Source organism: Mobula hypostoma, chromosome 10, assembly GCF_963921235.1.
Source record: "Mobula hypostoma chromosome 10, sMobHyp1.1, whole genome shotgun sequence".
NCBI classification, from domain to species: Eukaryota; Metazoa; Chordata; class Chondrichthyes; order Myliobatiformes; family Myliobatidae; genus Mobula; species Mobula hypostoma.
Genome location: NC_086106.1, coordinates 120158359 through 120176947, shown reverse-complemented (window position 1 = coordinate 120176947; position 18589 = coordinate 120158359). Strand labels below are relative to the sequence as shown.

Here is an 18589-nt window from a genome sequence, read left to right as displayed (position 1 = left end):
GTGAGGTTTCGTAAAGCGAACCTTCGAAAAGCGGGGGACACCTGTAGATGGCTTTGTTGCCAAGTTTGCAGAAGATACGAAGGTTTGTGGAGAAGCAGGTAGTGTTGAGGAAACAGGAAGGCTGCAGAAGGACTTTGAAAGATTAGGAAAATGGGCAGGAAAGTGGCAAATGAAAGTGTTGGAAAATGAATGGACATGCACTTTGGTAGAAGAAATAAATGTGCAGACTATTTTCTAAATGGGGAGAAAATCCAAAAATCGGAGATGCAAAGGGACTTGGGAGTCCTTGGCAGAACATCCTAAAGGTTAACTTGCAGGCTGAGTCAGTGGTGAGGAAGGCAAAGTTAGTATTCATTTTAAGAGGTCTAGAATACCACAGCAGGGATGTGATGCTGAGGCTTTATAAGGCACTGGTGAGGCCTCACCTTGAGCATTGTGAACAGTTTTGGGTTCCTTATGTAAGAAAAGATGTACTGGCTTTGGAAAGAGTTTGGAGGAGGTTCACAAGGACCTGGGAATGAAAGTGTTATCATATGAGGAATGTTTAATGGCTCCAGGCCTACTCTCGCTGGAATTTAGAAGGATGAGGGGTTATCTCTTTTCAAATGTTGAAAGGCCTAGACAGTAGATGTGGAAAAGATATTTCCCATGCTGGGGGAGTCAAGGACAAGAGGGCACAGCCTCAGGATAGAGGGGCGTCCATTAAAAACAGATGCAGAGAAATTTCTTTAGCTGGACAGTGGGGATTTTGTGGAATTTGTTACCACAGGCAGCTATGGAGGCCAGGTGATTGGGTGTATTTATGGTGAAGATTGGTAGGTTCTTGATTGGCTACAACATCGAAGGTTATGGGGGAAGGCGGGGGAGTGGGGCTGAGGTGGGGGGGGTGGGAAGTATCAGCCATGACTGAATGGCAGAGCAGACTCAAATGGCCTAATTCTGCTCCTATGGCTTATGGTGCAGCCAGGAGTGGGCCCAAAGCCTCCGTATTCCGTTCATCATACTAGCGGGACAAGTCACTGCAAGGACATGAAGCACAGCAGCCGGGGGCAGTCTCACAGAGAGAGAGGTGCCCCCAGACTATCTGGGCCAGTGTTTAAATTGTCTGAACCTTGCACTGAGAACTGGGCCCTGCTGCGGCAAATTGCTCCAGGCCTGGATTTTACTGCTGGAGAAGCCGTTCTCAACCTCTCCAAGTTGGTTCGGCACTGAAAGCACTCCAACCTCACCCAACTCTCGACACCCTGCCTGTCTTATCTATCTAGGCCAGTGTTTAGGTTGTTCAATAGCATATTGTACATCGCATTAGGACCCAGGCCTTGCTGCAGCGAATTGGTCCGGGTCAGGATCACACCACCCAGCGATTTTGCTGCCAAAGAAGCTGTTTTCCACCTCACTAAATTGGCTCTGTGCTTAGAGTAATCCACCCTTGCACCCAGGTAAGTTAGACGGGCGTTAGAAATTCCCCCCCTTCCCACCTTCTCTCCTTTGAATCGTCCACTATAACCAACATAGCTCCTACTCCAAATGCGTCAATTTTGCAGCACACCAGCAGGGCACATCTCTCGAATTTGCTTTGCCCTCACTTGCCTCTTTGTTGCTTGTGGTGATAGTTTACCCTAATTTACTGCAAAAAAAAAAGTGTTACTTATGTTTTTAATGGAAATCTTTTGCCTTGGAACTACAAGTAGGCTGTTGCATGTCTCCGGTAGCGCGATCTTTTCTCTTCCCTTTTCTCTTGGTTGTGAATGTTTATGTTTCTCAACCTAAAGAGCAATGGAGATCAAGTAATGGAGTATATTCAAGGCTAAGATAAATTTTTGCAGTCTGGGGGAGCCCAGCCTTGCAGGACATTAGAAACATAAGAAATTTTTTGACAAGAGCAGGCCATTTGGCCCAACAAAGCTTACCAAATTCCTTTTCACATCATGTGTTGAAATAACTATTGAGTTTAGATTTTAAAGTCTCAAAGGTACTACTCTCAACTACACAACTAGGTAGTTTGTTCCGTGTGTCCACAACTTGCTGTGTTTAAAAGAAAAAAAAAATGCTTCCTGATGTTAGTCTGAAATCTCCCTTTAACCAGTCTCCACCCATGGCCCTGTGTCTTCATTGATGGATTAATTTTGAAGTAGCAGCTGCATCCCATAATGATTTATACTTAAACCCTTAAATGATTTTGAACACCTATCATGTCTCCTCTCATTCTATAACTACTTAGGCTAAAAAGATTTAATTCTTTCAATCTTTCTTCATAGCTCTTACCCTGCAGACCTGGGATGAGTCTCGTCACCCTTCTCTGAACTCTCCAGTGCCTTCACATCCCTCACAAAATATGGAGACCAACATTGTGCATAGTACTCAAGGTGTGGCCTCACAAGTGTATTATACAGCTTAGGGAGAACATCTCTGGACTTGTACTCCACTGAGTGCATTATATAGCCCAGCATTCTTTTAGCCTTCCTAATTGCTTCTGAGCATTGTCTAGATGTTGATGGTGGTGAGTCTATCAGGATACACCCTATCCTCGTTATATGCAGGGGATACGTTCCTCGCAGTTGACGCATAATGTGAAATCGCATAATGTGAATAATTATTTAAATGGAGAAAATAGGGATGCGTTCCAGAGGGCTTCCTAAATATGTTTTATCTGTAATTTATTCACATTTTTATACCAATGCGACACAAAAGCAGTACCACAAGACAACATTTGTATTATATTTCATCAATTTAAGGTAATATTCAATGTAATAAATCATAGAAAGTTAACATCCGAGGGTGTACAGTACTCACCAACAGTGGCAGGTGTGTTCGCTCCGGGAGATGAGGGGTTGTTGTGGTGTCGGGCAGCTTTACGCGGATGAGGTGGATGGTTGTGGTCGTCAGGATCATATCAAGCACAGCAAGGGGTGAAGGAAGACTCACTGAACTCTTAGAACTGCTGGAAGTGGGAGATGACACCGATTTGAAGAAAGTGATGAAGGTTGTTTACTTGGCAGCATTTTGTTTTTCAGCATAAATTTGCTTGTAGGGAAGAAGGGTTGACGACAGGGAATGACTGAAATGCTGACTCCGTTCTAAACTTGGGTCCATGTCCATCGCCATTTGTGCCAAGTGTTCCGACTTCCACCATTCCCTCACTGTTGGTAAACTCATGGGATTTTCAAAATCGTCTGTTGCTTGCAGCATCTGAGAGATAGTTCACCGTTAAAAAAAAATCCGTACACCTTGAATGTGGATCACACCTTGGTCGAGTGGTTGAATCAGTAATGTTGTGTTAGGCTGAAGGAAATGCACTGTTATATTAGGATGAATGTCGTGCAAATGTTTAGGATGGTCTGGTTCATTGTCAAGCAACAAAAGAACTTTAAAGGCAAGATTCTGTTCTCGGCAGTAGCGTCCCAGAGCTGTGTTACCTTCAGCTGATGCCGCGCTGTTTATAATTTCCAACTTTTTTTCAAGTGTTAAAGCGGTTCTCTGCTGCTCGGCTGACGGCCCAAGACATGACATCGGATGCTTAGGAGGCATAGTTAAATACTTCAAGCGCAAAATCACTGCACCGTAGGTAAAACCAACAAATGTTTAAGAGCGCAAGATCGCGCATCCCCACCTTGCCAAAACGAATGCGAGACTGGCGGGAGTGAGATTGTGAGGTGCGCGCACCTGTCTTGTATTGGCGGGAAAGCAGTGCTCCTCACATAACTGTGAGTTTTGGACGCATGTAAGGAGACGTTGGTAGAAATAGGTTCCTCGCATAACTGAATCCGCATTGTCTGAAGACGCATATAACGAGGCTAGGGTGTACCTAAATCTTCTCATACAGTGCGCTTTCTAACTCAAGACCACCCCCCCATGTATATCTATATCTAGTATTTCTACTTCCTATATGTATTATTTTACATTTACTACGTTAAATTTCACCTGCCATTTATCTGCCCACATCTGGATTTTGTTTAGATCTAACTGTATTTATTCTGCTGCCTGAATGTTATCACCTGTCCCACTAACTATACTAGTTTATTTGTTATGTGCTTATAATGGGCACACAGGTAGAGTTGAGTGCAAGGTCAGATAAGATATGACCTTACTGAATGCTGGAGTAGATCTGAGGAGTAATATGGACAAGTCCTACCCCACTTCCCATGTTCTTAAATAACGTATGCACATCGTTGTTCTCCATAATGCCATGCTTTTATAACATGGCTCTAATTGAATAGAACATCTTAGCATATTGGTTACAGAAACATTGAAAACCTACAGCACAATACAGACCCTTCAGCCCACAATGCTGTGCCGAACAAGTACTTACTTTAGAAATTACCTAGGGTTATCCACAGCCCTCTATTTTTCTAAGCTCCATGCACCTATCCAGGAGTTTCTACCGCATAGTCCTCTATTTTCCTAAGCTCCATGTAAAAGACTCTGTCGTGTCTGCCTCCACCACCATTGCCGGCAGCCCATTCCATGCACTCACCACTCTCTGCGTTTTTTAAAAAAAAAACCCTTACCTCTGACATTTCCTCTGTACCTACTTCGAAGCACCTTAAGACTGTGCCCTCTCGTGCTAGCCATTTCAGCCCTGGGAAAAAGCCTCTGACTGTCCACACGATCAATGCCTCTCATTATCTTATACACCTTTATCAGGTCACCTCTCATTCTCCGCTGCTTCAAGGAAAAAAGGCCGAGTTCACTCAACCTATTCTCATAACGCATGCTCCCCAATCCAGGCAACATCCTTGTAAATCTCCTGTGCACCCTTTCTATAGTTTAAGTATGTTCTAGGGCATGGAGGGAAAGGTTAGACAAAGTCATTTGAAAGGTAATTGGAAAGATGACTTTACAAAAGCTGCTTAAAGGACTAAAATTAAATGGGAAGTATATTCCAGACAGTGAGGTGGCTGAAGGTTTCATTGCTGTTAGTGGTCAAAGTGCACAAAATGTTAGAGTGAGGGAGGCTACAGCACTGTATTGACTAGAGGTAAGCAAGTTCTAACTGGATAATTTTAACTTTGGGTGGTATTACAAAAGGGAGAATATTAATTGTAATTTTTATCTTATGTTTTCATTTTTCTGAAATTGCTGTAGCTTGCTTTACTTCACAATTTAAAGTATCTAACATGTTCTTACACTTTGAACTACACAACCATCAAAAGCAGTTTCCAATTTTTATTTTTTCCATTTTGTTTTGGATGCTGCTCTCACATTCCTTCACAACACACACAAAATGCTGGAAGAACTCAGCAGGCCAGGCAGCGTCCATGGAAAAGAGTATAGTTTGTGTTTTGGGCCGAGACCCTTCATCAGAACTTGCATTGGTTAAGTCAGGAAACAATTTTAGAAACTAATGCTACAGATCTCCAAAGATTTTAATATTTAAAGATGATCCAATGCATACAGGTTTAAAATAATACTACTGCAAGTATTTCATCTTCATTGGAAAGCAGGGTATGAAGGTCTGTGCATTAGCTACTGTGTTGCCTTGAAATGACCAACTCTACTATAAAGCATTTTTGGTAATTGCTATCTATATATTGATTTTATAACTTCTGTTTAACTTGCAGTTAAGATTATTATTCCCTGGGATGAAGTATCACAGCTTACAAAGACAACAAATGTAATCTTCTCTGAGAGTATACACATTTGCAGTCATGGAGAAGACTATTACTTTTCAATGTTCATGCATTTAAATGAAACATTTTTGCTGATGGAACAGCTGGCAGATTATGCTGTAAAGAGATTATTTGATAAAGAAACCTTTGAAATGGATTTATTGCTCGATGATCATTTACAAATAACAAAAAGGTAATGAAAAAATGTTGCTCTCTACTGAGATACCCAAAGCATTAAGAAATCAAATATACTTTTTTTTTGAACTATGATATTATTGAAGAAGAACTTTTGTCACTGAAGCCAAGCAATGTAGTTTATTTTTAATACATCATAAAGCTGCCCTGTAACAGTGGTTTTATTTTTTCTTCTTTTAGACTTTTGGAGAATCGAGCGAGGAATGAATATTTCACTGCACTCTTTAGGCTTCCCAGGGAAGAAAGTCTGGATGACGTACTTGACTGTTTTCTTTGGATTCCCTTTTACCATACCCATGCATTTGGGAAAATGTTCATTTCGGAAAATTACATCTGCTTCAGTAGCCAGGATGGAAATCATTGTAATGTAGTCATTCCACTGCGGGAGGTAATGAATTATTGGTAAAATTATTATAAATCTGTAGAGCAAAGCTTAATCATGGTCACAGGAGACTGCAGATGCTGTCAAACACGTTTTGTATTTGATATGTAATATTAAAAGAACTTAGGGTTAAAGCCCCTGCTAGACCTTTCTTAGAAATTTCAAAGAAGTGGTTAATGCTAAAATTGTTAAAAATCCAGCTTTAAAGTGTCTTTTCTTGGCACTATAATGAAAAGGTGAAAGATGCTTATCTCCTTATTTGTATCTACATCACACCAAGGAAGCTTATTACTAACCTGCAATGTAGGTTTGGGTTACAGTTTTTCCGCTGCTATCTTTGCAGGGAGGTTCTGGGGAGCTAGGCACTCACTAAGAGGGCCGATGGAAAGGTTGGGAATTATCGACAGTTTGAGAAATGTTCAGGTTCTCTGTTCCCACAAACTAGGCATTTACACCAAAGGAATGCTGTTATAAATCTCACTGATCTGGCTGTAAGGGTTTTTTTAATATTTCACTTCAAACCAATATTTTCCACAGGCAAAATTGCATTATCAATTCTAGCTTCAAAGAGCCATTTTGTTGTAACATACTGTTCTGGTCTTTAAGTAGGGCTACACATTTCTTGCAGAAAGAATGGTCTGTTTTCACATAGCTGCTGTTACAATATTAAACATGTAGCTAATTCTATGATCAATTTTGATGTAACACATCAAACGGGACCTTTGCAGTGCTTAAGTGTCGTAGCCCTACTTGCATTTGTTTGTGTAAGTGCTATAACATCACAAAGTCGTAGTTTTATACAACATCGAAATGGACCCTTCGGCCCAACTCACCCATGCTGACCATGTTGCCTACCCAAGGATGCAGAGGATATTTATTTATTGATACAGCCTGAAGAAGACCCTTCCAGCTCTTTGAGCTACGCTGTCCCAGCAACCCCACAACGTTGAATAACCTTAACCTAATCACATGACAATTTGCAACAACCAGTTAACCTACCCAGTACGTCTTTGGCCTGGCGGGGGGTGGAAACCAGAGCACCCGGGGGAAAACCCACACATTCCATGGGTAGGACATACAGAGAGTCCTTAGAGACCAGCGTCAGAATTAAACTCTGAATTCCGGAATGCCCCGAGCTGTAATAGCGTCATACTAATTTGTTTGTTATCATGGCACCAAGATGCTGCCTGCATTAGAGTGTCTTATGAGGATTAGTTTGGTGAGCTAGGGCTTTTCTCTTTGGAGCAAAGAGGATGACGGATGACTTGATAGAGGTATACAAGATGATAAGCAGCTGAGATAGTCTGGATAACTGGAGAATTTATTTTCCCCAGGGTGGAAATGGCTCATATGAGGGGCCATAATTTTAAGGTGATTGTGGGAATGTATAGTGGAGATGTCAGAGGTAGATTTTCTTACACAGAGAGTGGTCGGTGTGCTTGGAATGCCCTCCCAGGGGAGATGGTAGAGACAGAAACATTAAGGACATTCTAACTCTTAAGATAGGCATATGGATGATGGGAAAATGGAGGGCTATGTAGGAGAGATTGGTCTTTGACTAGGTTAAAAGATTAGCACAATATTGTGGAGTGAAGGATCTATACTATACCACAGTGTTCTATGTTCTGGGCCCGTTCCATTTGGCTAATAACCCCCTCCCTACACCTTTCCTGTCTATCCTCTGAACCTTTCCTATGCATAAATGGTTTGCTTCATGCTTTAGTTATCATTCTTAATGAAGTACAAGTTTAGTGTCATCTGACTATATACACACACATACACACATACATCATGATGCATATGAACTACTTCCAATGTTTTTTCAGCTTCATCCTCACTAACACCTTTAGCTAGAGGCTATGGAAATGTGAACATCAGATTGATGTGAGTTTTCCAACAGGTCACTGGTATGGAAACGCCAGGTGGTTCAGGCAAACACATCTCCTTCAGTACCAGAAGTAAAATAACATTTCGCTTCACTGAAATTAAGGACAGTGATGGTCTGACGAAGAAACTCCAAGGGAAGCTGAAGTGTGGCACGAGTGGAAGCACACAAGACACTTTAGGAAAAGGAGAGGTAAAGATCTTTGGGGGATTGTTATTTGCAAAAGTTCACAGTTTAAAATAAATTTATTTTCAAAGTACGTATATATCACCATATAAACCCTGAGGTTCATTTTCTTGCGGCGTAATAAACCTATGGAATTATAACTCTAACCAAATTAATGATTCTGAGATACATCTGCAGATGCTCTGAGACACATCATCAGGGATGTAACCTGAGGTCATTGGGTGTTTCGGGTCTTTCAACATCATACACCCTCACCCAGGCAACCCAGCCGGGGTTGATCAGACTCCAGCTTGTGTCCCAGTGGCATTCGCCCACGGATCATCCCTCCTGATCCATAGCCATCTGGAGGCTCTCTCAGTGGCCTCTGTGATGGTCCTGATAGCTTTCCTCTTGCCAGCCCTAGTGATCCCAAGTAGGGTGTAGACTCTGCAGAGTGAGTGGCCGGCAAAACCCCTGCATCCTACTTCGATGGGCTTGCAGCGAGCCCTCCAGCCTTGCCTCCAGCACTGCTCCACCAGCTCCTGGTACTTGGCCCACTTCCGCTCATTTGCCTCCTCAATGCGGTCCTCCCAGGGAACTGTCAACTGGATGAGGACAACCTGCTTCAAGGACACTGAAGAAAGGACCACATCTGGCCTCAGTAAAGTTGTTGCTATTTAGTCGGGAAACTTCAGCTGCCTCCCCAGGTCAACTTGAAGCAGCCAATCTGATGCGATGCTAAGCAGGCCCAATGATGATGCTGGTCTGGGCTGACGTAGGGGCTGTGCTCCGGCTCTGTCAAAGGAGATGTTATTCCTCTGACCACTCTTTTTGCTGGTCGTCATGGCCATCGCAATGCTTTCTGCCACTGCCTTCAGCACCTGGTCATGACGCCACCGGTAGCAACCTTCCCCCAAGGCTTTAGGGCAGCTGCTAAGGATGTGCTCCAGTGATCCTCTTTCTGGACAGAGAGGACATGCTGGTGTATCACTCTTGCCCCAGGCATGGAGAGGTTTGCAGGGGTTGGCAAGGCATCATAGACAGTCTGGATCATAAATTTAATGCACTAGGGTTCTGCCTGTCAGATGTCAGACCAGGAAAGACTTCCCAATATGGGCTTTCAGCCAGAGTGTAGAAGATAACAAACTGCAACTACAAAAAGAAAGAAGTTATGATAATACGTAAGCAATAAGTATTGAGAACATGAGATGAGTTGAAGTGAGTTCATTGGCTGTGGGAACCAGTTCAATGAGGGGCAAGTGAAGTTATCCCTTTTGGTTCAAGAGCCTGATGGTTGAGGGTTAACAACTGTTCCTGAACCTGCTAGTGTAAGTCCTGAGGCTCCTGTGCCACCTTCCTGATGGCAACAGTGGGAAGAGAGCGTGACCTGGGTGGTGGGGGTCCCTAATAACGGATGCTACTTTACTGTGATAACGCTTTGTGTAGATGTGCTTAAACGTTGTGGAAGGCTTTATCCTGATGGACTGGACTGTATCACTTTTTGTAGGATTCCACATTCAAGGGCTTTGGCGTTTTCGTACCAGGCCTTGATGCAGCCTGGTATGGAAATACCATAGTAGATTAAAAGTTTGGTACTGGTTGTTTAAGTTATAGAATTGCTGCTGCTAGTATCAGGAACCATGAAAGTCATAGGATTATTATAAAGTTTCTAATCCTCCTTTACTACTCTAGCATTTATGTGTTTGCAAACCTATCTATATGGTGGACTCTTCATTTACTTACGAGGGGTGATTGATAAGTATATGACCTGAGGTAGAAGGAGTCAACTTTAGAAAACCTAGCACATTTATTTTTCAACATAGTCCCCTCCTACATTTACACACTTAGTCCAGCGGTTGTGGAGCATACAGATCCCTTCTTTGTAGAAATCGGCGTCTTGGACCTCCAGAAAGTGGTCCACAGCAGGGGTGATTGATAAGTTTGTGGCCCAAGGTAGAAGGACATGAGTTATTAACTTCAAACTTTCTGCATAATCACTCAGAGTTCTACTGCACATACATGTAATGAAAGCTGTATAACTCATCTCCTTCTACCTTAGGCCACGAACTTATCAATTACCCCTGCTGTGGACCACTCTCTGGAGGTCCAAGACACCAACTTCTACAAAGAAGGGATGCATATGCTCCACGACTGCTGAACTAAATATGTAAATGTAGGAGGGGACCATGCTGAAAAGTAAATGTGCTAGGTTTTCTAAAATTAACTCCTTCTACGTTAGGCCATGAACTTATCAATCACCCGTTGTAAGTCAGGGGTAGTTCGGGATTGATGATAAATGCTGGTGTTGTCAGTGGTGTTCACATACAGTAAACTCTCAACTATTTGCATGTACATCCAGAATTCTAGTGCTAAAATTTCTCAGAATATTAAGCAATTTAATATTTTTTTCTTAAACATAAATTAGAATTTAATTTAATATTTTTTTCTTAAACATAAATCACCACAGTGATTTTAGTCTATTCTCTGTTTCCCATCAACCTTCAGCAGAGCAGATTGTCCTCAGTCTCTCATGTGTACAAATGGTGGTTAGTTCCAATTTTGCTTCTGAAACTGTGTTATTCCTCCTTTCTATCCACTTTGTTGGATAACAATACTCTTGGCTTAGGTACAAATCAGATGCATATTCTTAACATTGAAAATGAAAATGGAAATGTGTAAAGCTAAGACATAGTTTGGCAATATATTTGCAAGTTTATTGCATGCCACTCTCATGTGACTTGGATGCCTTATAGCTGAGAGTTTGCTGTACTATGAAGAAATAAAAAGAATATCTTGTATTTGAAATACCTTATTTGTGGAACCTCTCTAGTAAGCCCTTTTCTGCATTACTCCTAAGATATTATGCCCTTTCTGACAGTAATTTATATACACTGAAATCATTATTTTTTCCATACATGTATCTGGACATTATGGTAAACTTGTTATCAATCTGTAGAGTAACGGTTTAATCATGAAGACACAAGAGATACAGACTGAAGCAGTGGTTTCAATGCGAAATATCAAAATTCTTTTCCTTCTACAGATGCTGATCAACCTGCTGAGTTCCCCCAACTGATTGCTGCAAAGCTTAATCGTGGATTTTAGTTAAATAAGAAATAATTTAGAATCTTTACTTGGAGCAGCTGAGCTAATCCAACTTTCCTTGGTGTAGAAGCTGATTACTCATACTTTGATGTGTGATGCATCTTTTTTTCGGTAGGAATCTTGTCTACAAGTTGCTCAGGGAGATGATGCCTTCCTTGGGCACAGTGATTCCATGTTTTCACTTACTGGTGAACAACATAGTGCATTACTGAAAGAAAGCAATAAAACAGTCAATACCGAAGCATTAATGCGAGCCTTTCATCCACAAGAGGCAGAAAATCTGGATTCAAAAATGGCAAGTAGTTTTTTTTGTTTGTACATAAAAAATTTGGTGTGCAGTTTTTACATATTTTGCTACATCACTTCCGTGTTAACAATCTGGTTAATTGTGTCCATTGATAATTTTTTCCACTTGCAGGTTTAGACCTTTAAGGTACAGGTAACCCCCATGTTACAGCCATTCTTACTTAAACCCATTGGGGCATAGGCTGCTGACACCAGCTCGCCAGAGTTCTCTATCCTGGGCCAGTCTTTCAAGTTGTCCCCTTGTCCACCCCTCCTCCTCTCGTAGCCGGATTTGGGACTATCTATGGCGGAATTTTACAGCCATCCACGTTATGGAAATTCGCTCTTAGGGATTTCACTTACAGAAAATTTGAGAAGCGGAATAAAACTCACTCTTTGTGTGGAGAAAATGTAAAGAAATAAATGCAATTTTTTCCATCTCATGCTTGTTGATGCATGTGCAGATGATGTGGCTTTGGGTTATGGAAAGTCATGATATGGACTGTTCTGTGACATGGAGGTCACCTGTATAATGTCATGTGTTTTGTAGAGTAAATTACTGTTTGAATAGTCTAGAATCCTGAGATTGGTTATGTCATTATATTACTATATATAATATAAAATCATTGTATTATTTTGTCTAACATCAAAGGTTTCAAAGGTACATTTAATGTCAGAAAATGTATACAATAAACATCCTGAAATGCTTTTTCTTCACAACCATCCACAAAAGCAGAGAAGTGCTGCCAAAGAATGAATGATAGTTAAATGTTAGAACCCCAAAGTCCCCCCCAACTCCCCTCCCTCCCGTGCATAAGCGGCAGTAAGCAACAATCCCCCTTCCCCCCACTGGCAAAAAAAAACATTGGCACCCACCACTGAGCACTCCAGTGTGAGCAAGGCAACAGCAAAGACACAGACTTGTAGTACTCCAAAGACTACTAGTTCACCCAGTATTTGACGTACCACAGGCTCCCTTCCTCCTTAATAAAGGAGAAAGAGGTGTCTCCGTTCCACAGTGAGAGGGGAGACATAAACAACTCGCTGGTTTACGATGTTAAAAGTCCGCTGTGTTGCTTTTTCCAAGCTCTGTGCATGAAGATCTTGGGTCAATGGGCACACAGCCTTAGATCTTCCATCTGCCATGACACTCGGATCTCTTGCCCGGACACTGACCTTTGATTCCCACCCTCCCACCCCGTTTCCAGAACCACGAAATCTCAGTCCTCCAAAGGCAAGTGAAGCTTTTAGGCCGAGCCCTAATATAAGAATTTTTATTTAAGCATGTCCTTCAAAATTTGAAAGGCATCTGGGCAGGCAGGTAAACAGGCAAGGATGGAGGGTAACACACATCAAATTTGCTGGTGAACGCAGCAGGCCAGGCAGCATCTCTAGGAAGAGGTACAGTCGACGTTTTGGGCCGAGACCCTTCGTCAGGACCCTGGGTTGGGATGGAGGGTTATAGATCACCTGAAGGCAGATGAAATTAGTTTTTATTGCCATCAGGGTGGGTTGTCACAGCCATTATTGGCTGAAGGTCATATTCCTGTATTGATTTGTTCCATGTAATACTGTGGTTTAAATTTCAAGAACCAGGAGCCCAGTAGTAATCTAGGGGCTACAGTTGTGTTTTATAGAGAGGTAGGAATTGTAAAAACAAAATTGAGTCACTTCAGTGACTTCATTAGATTTGCTTTATTTATCTGGACATTGTTTGTTATCTCGATATGAATTGCTTTTCTCAGCCATGCCAGTAGACGCTTCTTCCTCTCCTAACATGCATAATAAAACAAATTGATTATCAAAGTTGTTTTTGGTTCTTCTTCAATTCTAAATATTGGTAACAGGTTGGTTTGGAAGAGTAATTTGATTCTAGGGTATTTGTTAAAGTCCAAGACAAGAAATTCCAGGTCATGATGGTTCCTTTAATGTGCTCCAGCAAGTTTATTGCAGGCAGAAAATTATTGCTTCATTACCAATATATAAATGTATTGTTTGAGGATGAGATACTAAACTGCAGCTTTTTTTTATGTGTTGCAGTTAAAAGAAAAGATGAAGGTGCAGTCATGGAACATTCATTTTGTAGAATATGGTCAAGGAGTCTGTATGTTTCGTACAAAAAAGACTCGAGAACTGGTAATGAGAGGAATCCCAGAAGCTTTAAGGGGAGAACTTTGGCTGTTGTTTTCAGGTATGCGTTGTCACCTGTGTGGCTATGAAACAAGTCTTTCAAATGATTAGTCATTTAAATTTGCAGAAATGAATGAAATTCTGTTTTTCCAAATTACAGAGTGTGTTTCCACACATTTTTCACAATAGTGGAATCCGTTTTGTGGTTTTCTTTTCTTTGGTATGAGCCTGCTTTAACTCTTGCAGAGTCAGTAGAAGACAAGTTTCAAGAAATGATGCGTGAATTGGGTTGACTGCTCCTTTGGGACTCGACACACCTGTCTGTAACTGGATCTTGTACTTCTTAACAGAAAGACCGCAGTCAATCCAAGATGGTAGCTCCATCCCAGGCCTGTGTGCTCAGCCAGATGCCGCTCACATTGCTGACTCACAACTGCATTGCCAGATCCAGGTGAAACAACATCATCAAGTTCACTGATGATACAACAGTAGTTGGTCTCATCAGCAACAATAATGAGTCAGCATACAGAGAGAATGGAGAGAGGTTTGTCAAATGGTGTGAGAACAGCAATCTGCGTCTCAACATGGACAAGACAAAAGAGATGATTGTGGACTTCGGGACGGTGTAGATGGACCTCTTTCCATTGCATATCAATGGCTCTGCCATGGAGATAGTGAAGAGCACAAAGTTTCTAAGTGTGAATGTAACAGATGATCTAACCTGCACCTACAGCATCTCCTCATTAGTCAAGAAGACACATCAGTGTCTACACTTTGAGGAGGTTGAGGTATGCAAGGTTCCCCGCTCCCATTCTAACAGCTCTCCACAGGAGCACTATCAAAAATGACCTGTCTGACTGCATCGTGTGATATGGAACCTGCAAGGCTTTGGACTGCAAGACCCTACAGAGGGTAGTTAAAACCGCAGTGAGGATCGTTGGGCTCTCCCTCCCTGCTATTTGTGACATTTAGTGGGAACATTGTATACAAAGGGGCTGAAGCATTTTTGAGGACTACCACCTTTCTCATTTGAGGACTACCACCTGTCTATTTCTTTGAGCCTCTCTCATCAGGAAAGAGATACAGGAACATCAGGACTAGGACTATCAGACTGGGTAACAGCTTCCTATGAGACAACTGAGTGACCTGCCACCACCAAGGTCTCGTCACTAGAACAGCGAGCTGTGCACTGTATACTGTTTATCTGTGCTGTGCACTTCATGTGCATTTTGAGCTATATTTCATTGACATTTCTGGTAATATTTTGTTTTATGTGTTGTGTGTAATATATGTATTGTGGGTGCAGTGTGCTCCACAGTATCATTGTTTTTCGTTTGGTTGTCACATGACAATTAACTTGAATTTGAATTAGTGGCAAAACGAGGTATAATGAAAGCTATATAACGCAACAACACAGTACAGGCTTTTTGACCCATGCTGTTGTCTTGACCTTTTAACCTACTCTAAGATCAATCTAACCCTTCCCTCCTACATAGCTGTCCATTCATCCATGTGTCTATCTTAGAGTTGCTTAAATGTCCCTAATATATCTGCCTCTACCACCACCCCTGGCAGGGCATTCCACACACACACCACTCTCTCTGTTTTAAAAAAAAATACATGAGTTGCTACTGACATCCCTTCTATACTTCCCTCCAATCTTAAAATTATGCCCCTGGTATTAGCCATTTCCATCCTGGGGAAAAAAGTCTCTGGCTATCTGCTTGATGTGTGCCTCTTATTATCTTGTACAGCTCCAGCATGTGGCTGCCAGATTGCATGGAAGCTTGTTTGGCTTGGTCCAGACAGGTTGGGACATTAAGGCATTTAGATGGTAATTTCTTGCAAATGAGAGATCCTGATATTTACTAATCAGATTTAATGCAAGTAACTGCAGAAATCTAGAACTGCTGGATTTTGAGCCTTATGGGTGTGTATTTTAATGGTAAATCCTCTATAGTTTGTGGATCATGTGTTTCCCAGACTTATTTCTCTTGTCCCCTAACCAGCCTTCCTTTGTCTGAATTACTCTTTCTTCTGACTCCTTCCTTAGATCTCCTGTCTTTCCCATCCCAGTTACCCACCTTAAGTGTATACATTTCTATCTCCTCTGTCCAGCTGTAGCCTATCACATTAAATTATCCCTTCAGCAGCTGGCTGATCCTCTTAATGTGCCATCATTGGGAAAATGAAATCTTACCACTAAAAACATTTCAGGTTTCTCAGCTTCTTTGATAACTCCAATCAAAATAAACATGTAATGTACTGCAGTGTGATCAATTAACAGAGAATTTTATTTATGACCTAACTGAAAATTCATTATACAGATGCTGGGAGAGCAAATATCTAACTGCATCTTCTTAAGGCAGATTCCAATGCGTGTCCTTTGTTAAGAGCAGAGTTGGTTTTGGATACGCTTTTGGATAACAATCCTTGTATCTGCAAAAAGATGTGTCAGCTGACAGTTTCTGTTCTTAAAAATAAGTCATTTTCAGAACACCAATAAAAATTAGATATTTGATTTTTATATTGGTCGATATTTCTAACTAATAATGCCTTGTTCATTGTCTATGGCAGTATAATAGCAGAGGTAAATTTTGTGAAAATTCAACTTTTAGGTGCAGTTAATGACATGGCTGCTCACCCAGGCTATTATACGCAATTGGTGGAAAGGTCGATGGGCACCTGTACTCTGGCTACTGATGAAATAGAACGTGACCTACATCGCTCACTGCCTGAACATCCAGCTTTTCAAAGTGATACAGGCATCTCTGCACTGAGAAGAGTTCTCACAGCCTATGCTTCCCGGAACCCGAAGATAGGCTATTGTCAGGTTGGATTCGGTAGCTCACTGTCAAACTAACTATTTTCAAGTGTGTTATATATTAATGGGTTATGGAGTGATGATGTATCCCTACCAAAGGAGTAAAGAGCTCATTCCCCCTACTAGCCTGCAAGTTACCATTGAGCAAGGTGTAGCAATTGCTTAGCCTCCCTGATCTGGGTCAAGTGAAGCCATGGGAGCAGGTGGTGGTTGGTGGTCTGAGTAGCTGGTGCATATCACAAGTCCTGGTTATGCGATTGCTAACGCCAGGCAGACTGAACGGTATTGATAATGCCTGGGGTCACCTGTCTTGCAAAGACACTGCCCAGAAGAAGTGGCAAATTACTTCTGTAGAAAAATTTGCCAAGGGCAATCATAATTAAAGGCAATGATTGCCCACATCAGACACCATGACACATAGTGTTGATGACTATGTTAAATCATTGTTTCTTCTTTAATATCCTGGCAAACCTCATATAAAGAAAGATTTGAACTTTATTCTGCAATTGCACGGATAATAAATGTCAGTACATCTGATGAGTGGCCAAAGAATAATTAAGGACACAAGAGGAAATAATTTTCTGGTTAAAGTATTTCTACCTTTAGTACAACTTTCCCAACTGAATTATTGTTTTCTCAGTGAACTGAACAGTATATTTTGTTTTTTGTAAATTTGATGTTTGTTTTGGGTAAGTATGGGGGTATAAGTATCTTCACCAGGATATGTCTGGCAAAGCAAATTTGGAATCAAATTAGTTTCTGTACTTGAACTATGCTGGATCAAGCAGTTAGAGTTCATAAATTGGATTTTGAAGGGTAGTTGGACCTGGCTGGGATAACCCCGGACATGGTGGATGTTTAGGGAAGTTTTTAGAGGTTTCTTTTTCATACATTAATTGGATTCAGCTGAACATAGAGCTAACCCTTAACTCCTCTGGCTGTGGGTTTAAGGTTATGATATCTTGAGATAGTTACGTTCATGGGTACTATATACGTTTGTAAATACAGGTTGCTGCACAGTTCTTTAATTGCTGTTGCTGCCCTACACTATCCTGTTCCATTGGCTAGATCAAAAGTTGGATGTCACTTAACGTTTGAATGGCCTAGGCCAGGAGTTCCCAATTTTCTTTATGCCATGGATCCCTACCATTAATTGAGGGGTAGGCCCCAGGTTGGGACCCCTGGGCCTAGGCAAAATGCATGATGTTGTAACTTCATGAATAGTTGCAAGTTATTTAGTAGAATATATGTTCTTTCTTTCATATTACCTGCAAAGGCGATGAATATTTTGACATCTGTTTTACTACTTTATGCAAAAGAAGAAGAAGCCTTTTGGTTACTGGTTGCTGTGTGTGAAAGGATGTTGCCAGATTATTTCAATCGTCGAATAATTGGTAAGCGTTAGATTCTCTGATGTGCATTTTTGAAGTTTTGTTTCCAAATGCAGTTTCATCTAACAACAGCCTACAGTGGGCACACAGGATTGTTGTCTGTTGAATTTAAAAATAAGCTTTCATTGTGAGTATCTTTGACAATAAGTTTATAACTGCTGTAGTCCCTTGTCATTTGCTGAGAAATGTTCATGAGGTAAATTTATGCCAGCAGATGTTACGTATTGAGTGATTTAATTTTGCTCAGTGGAGTACTTCAGAAGTTTGCTGGACAAGGCTTCCATTTGGTCTCTATAAGCAATCTTTAGTTGTTCAGTGGTGAAACCACATTTTGGTGTGACTTTATTGGACACAATCAAGAATTAAAAGATTGGATTTTGTAAACAACAATTGAGCTGTTACCTTTTGAGTAGAAGCTTTCAGCCACTCCATCCAGTCCTCATTTACCCATCGGTTCTCCTTTTGTGAGTTAGTTTTGAATTGTTTGTTTATTTTCTACCTGTTCCTGACTGTCCTGTGTTGTATCATTTTGTCACTATTACACTTAACGGGATTTTCCTTTCCCGTTTCATGGTGTAAGCAGACATGAAGAACATCTTATGATAAAATAATCTTGTT

The 18589-nt window shown here is 41.3% G+C and overlaps 1 protein-coding gene across 2 annotated transcripts in view; it reads left to right on the top strand.

Annotated features, from left to right (window-relative positions):
- Positions 1-18589, top strand: part of tbc1d8b (TBC1 domain family member 8B) — a 107406-nt gene that overhangs the window by 35442 nt on the left and 53375 nt on the right. For both annotated transcript variants that reach the window (XM_063061123.1, XM_063061124.1), the window contains exons 5-11: positions 5562-5802; positions 5985-6192; positions 8087-8263; positions 11457-11636; positions 13667-13817; positions 16375-16589; positions 17857-17974. In XM_063061123.1, coding sequence (XP_062917193.1) covers positions 5562-5802; positions 5985-6192; positions 8087-8263; positions 11457-11636; positions 13667-13817; positions 16375-16589; positions 17857-17974 — 1290 coding nt within the window. The remainder of the gene's footprint in view (positions 1-5561; positions 5803-5984; positions 6193-8086; positions 8264-11456; positions 11637-13666; positions 13818-16374; positions 16590-17856; positions 17975-18589) is intronic.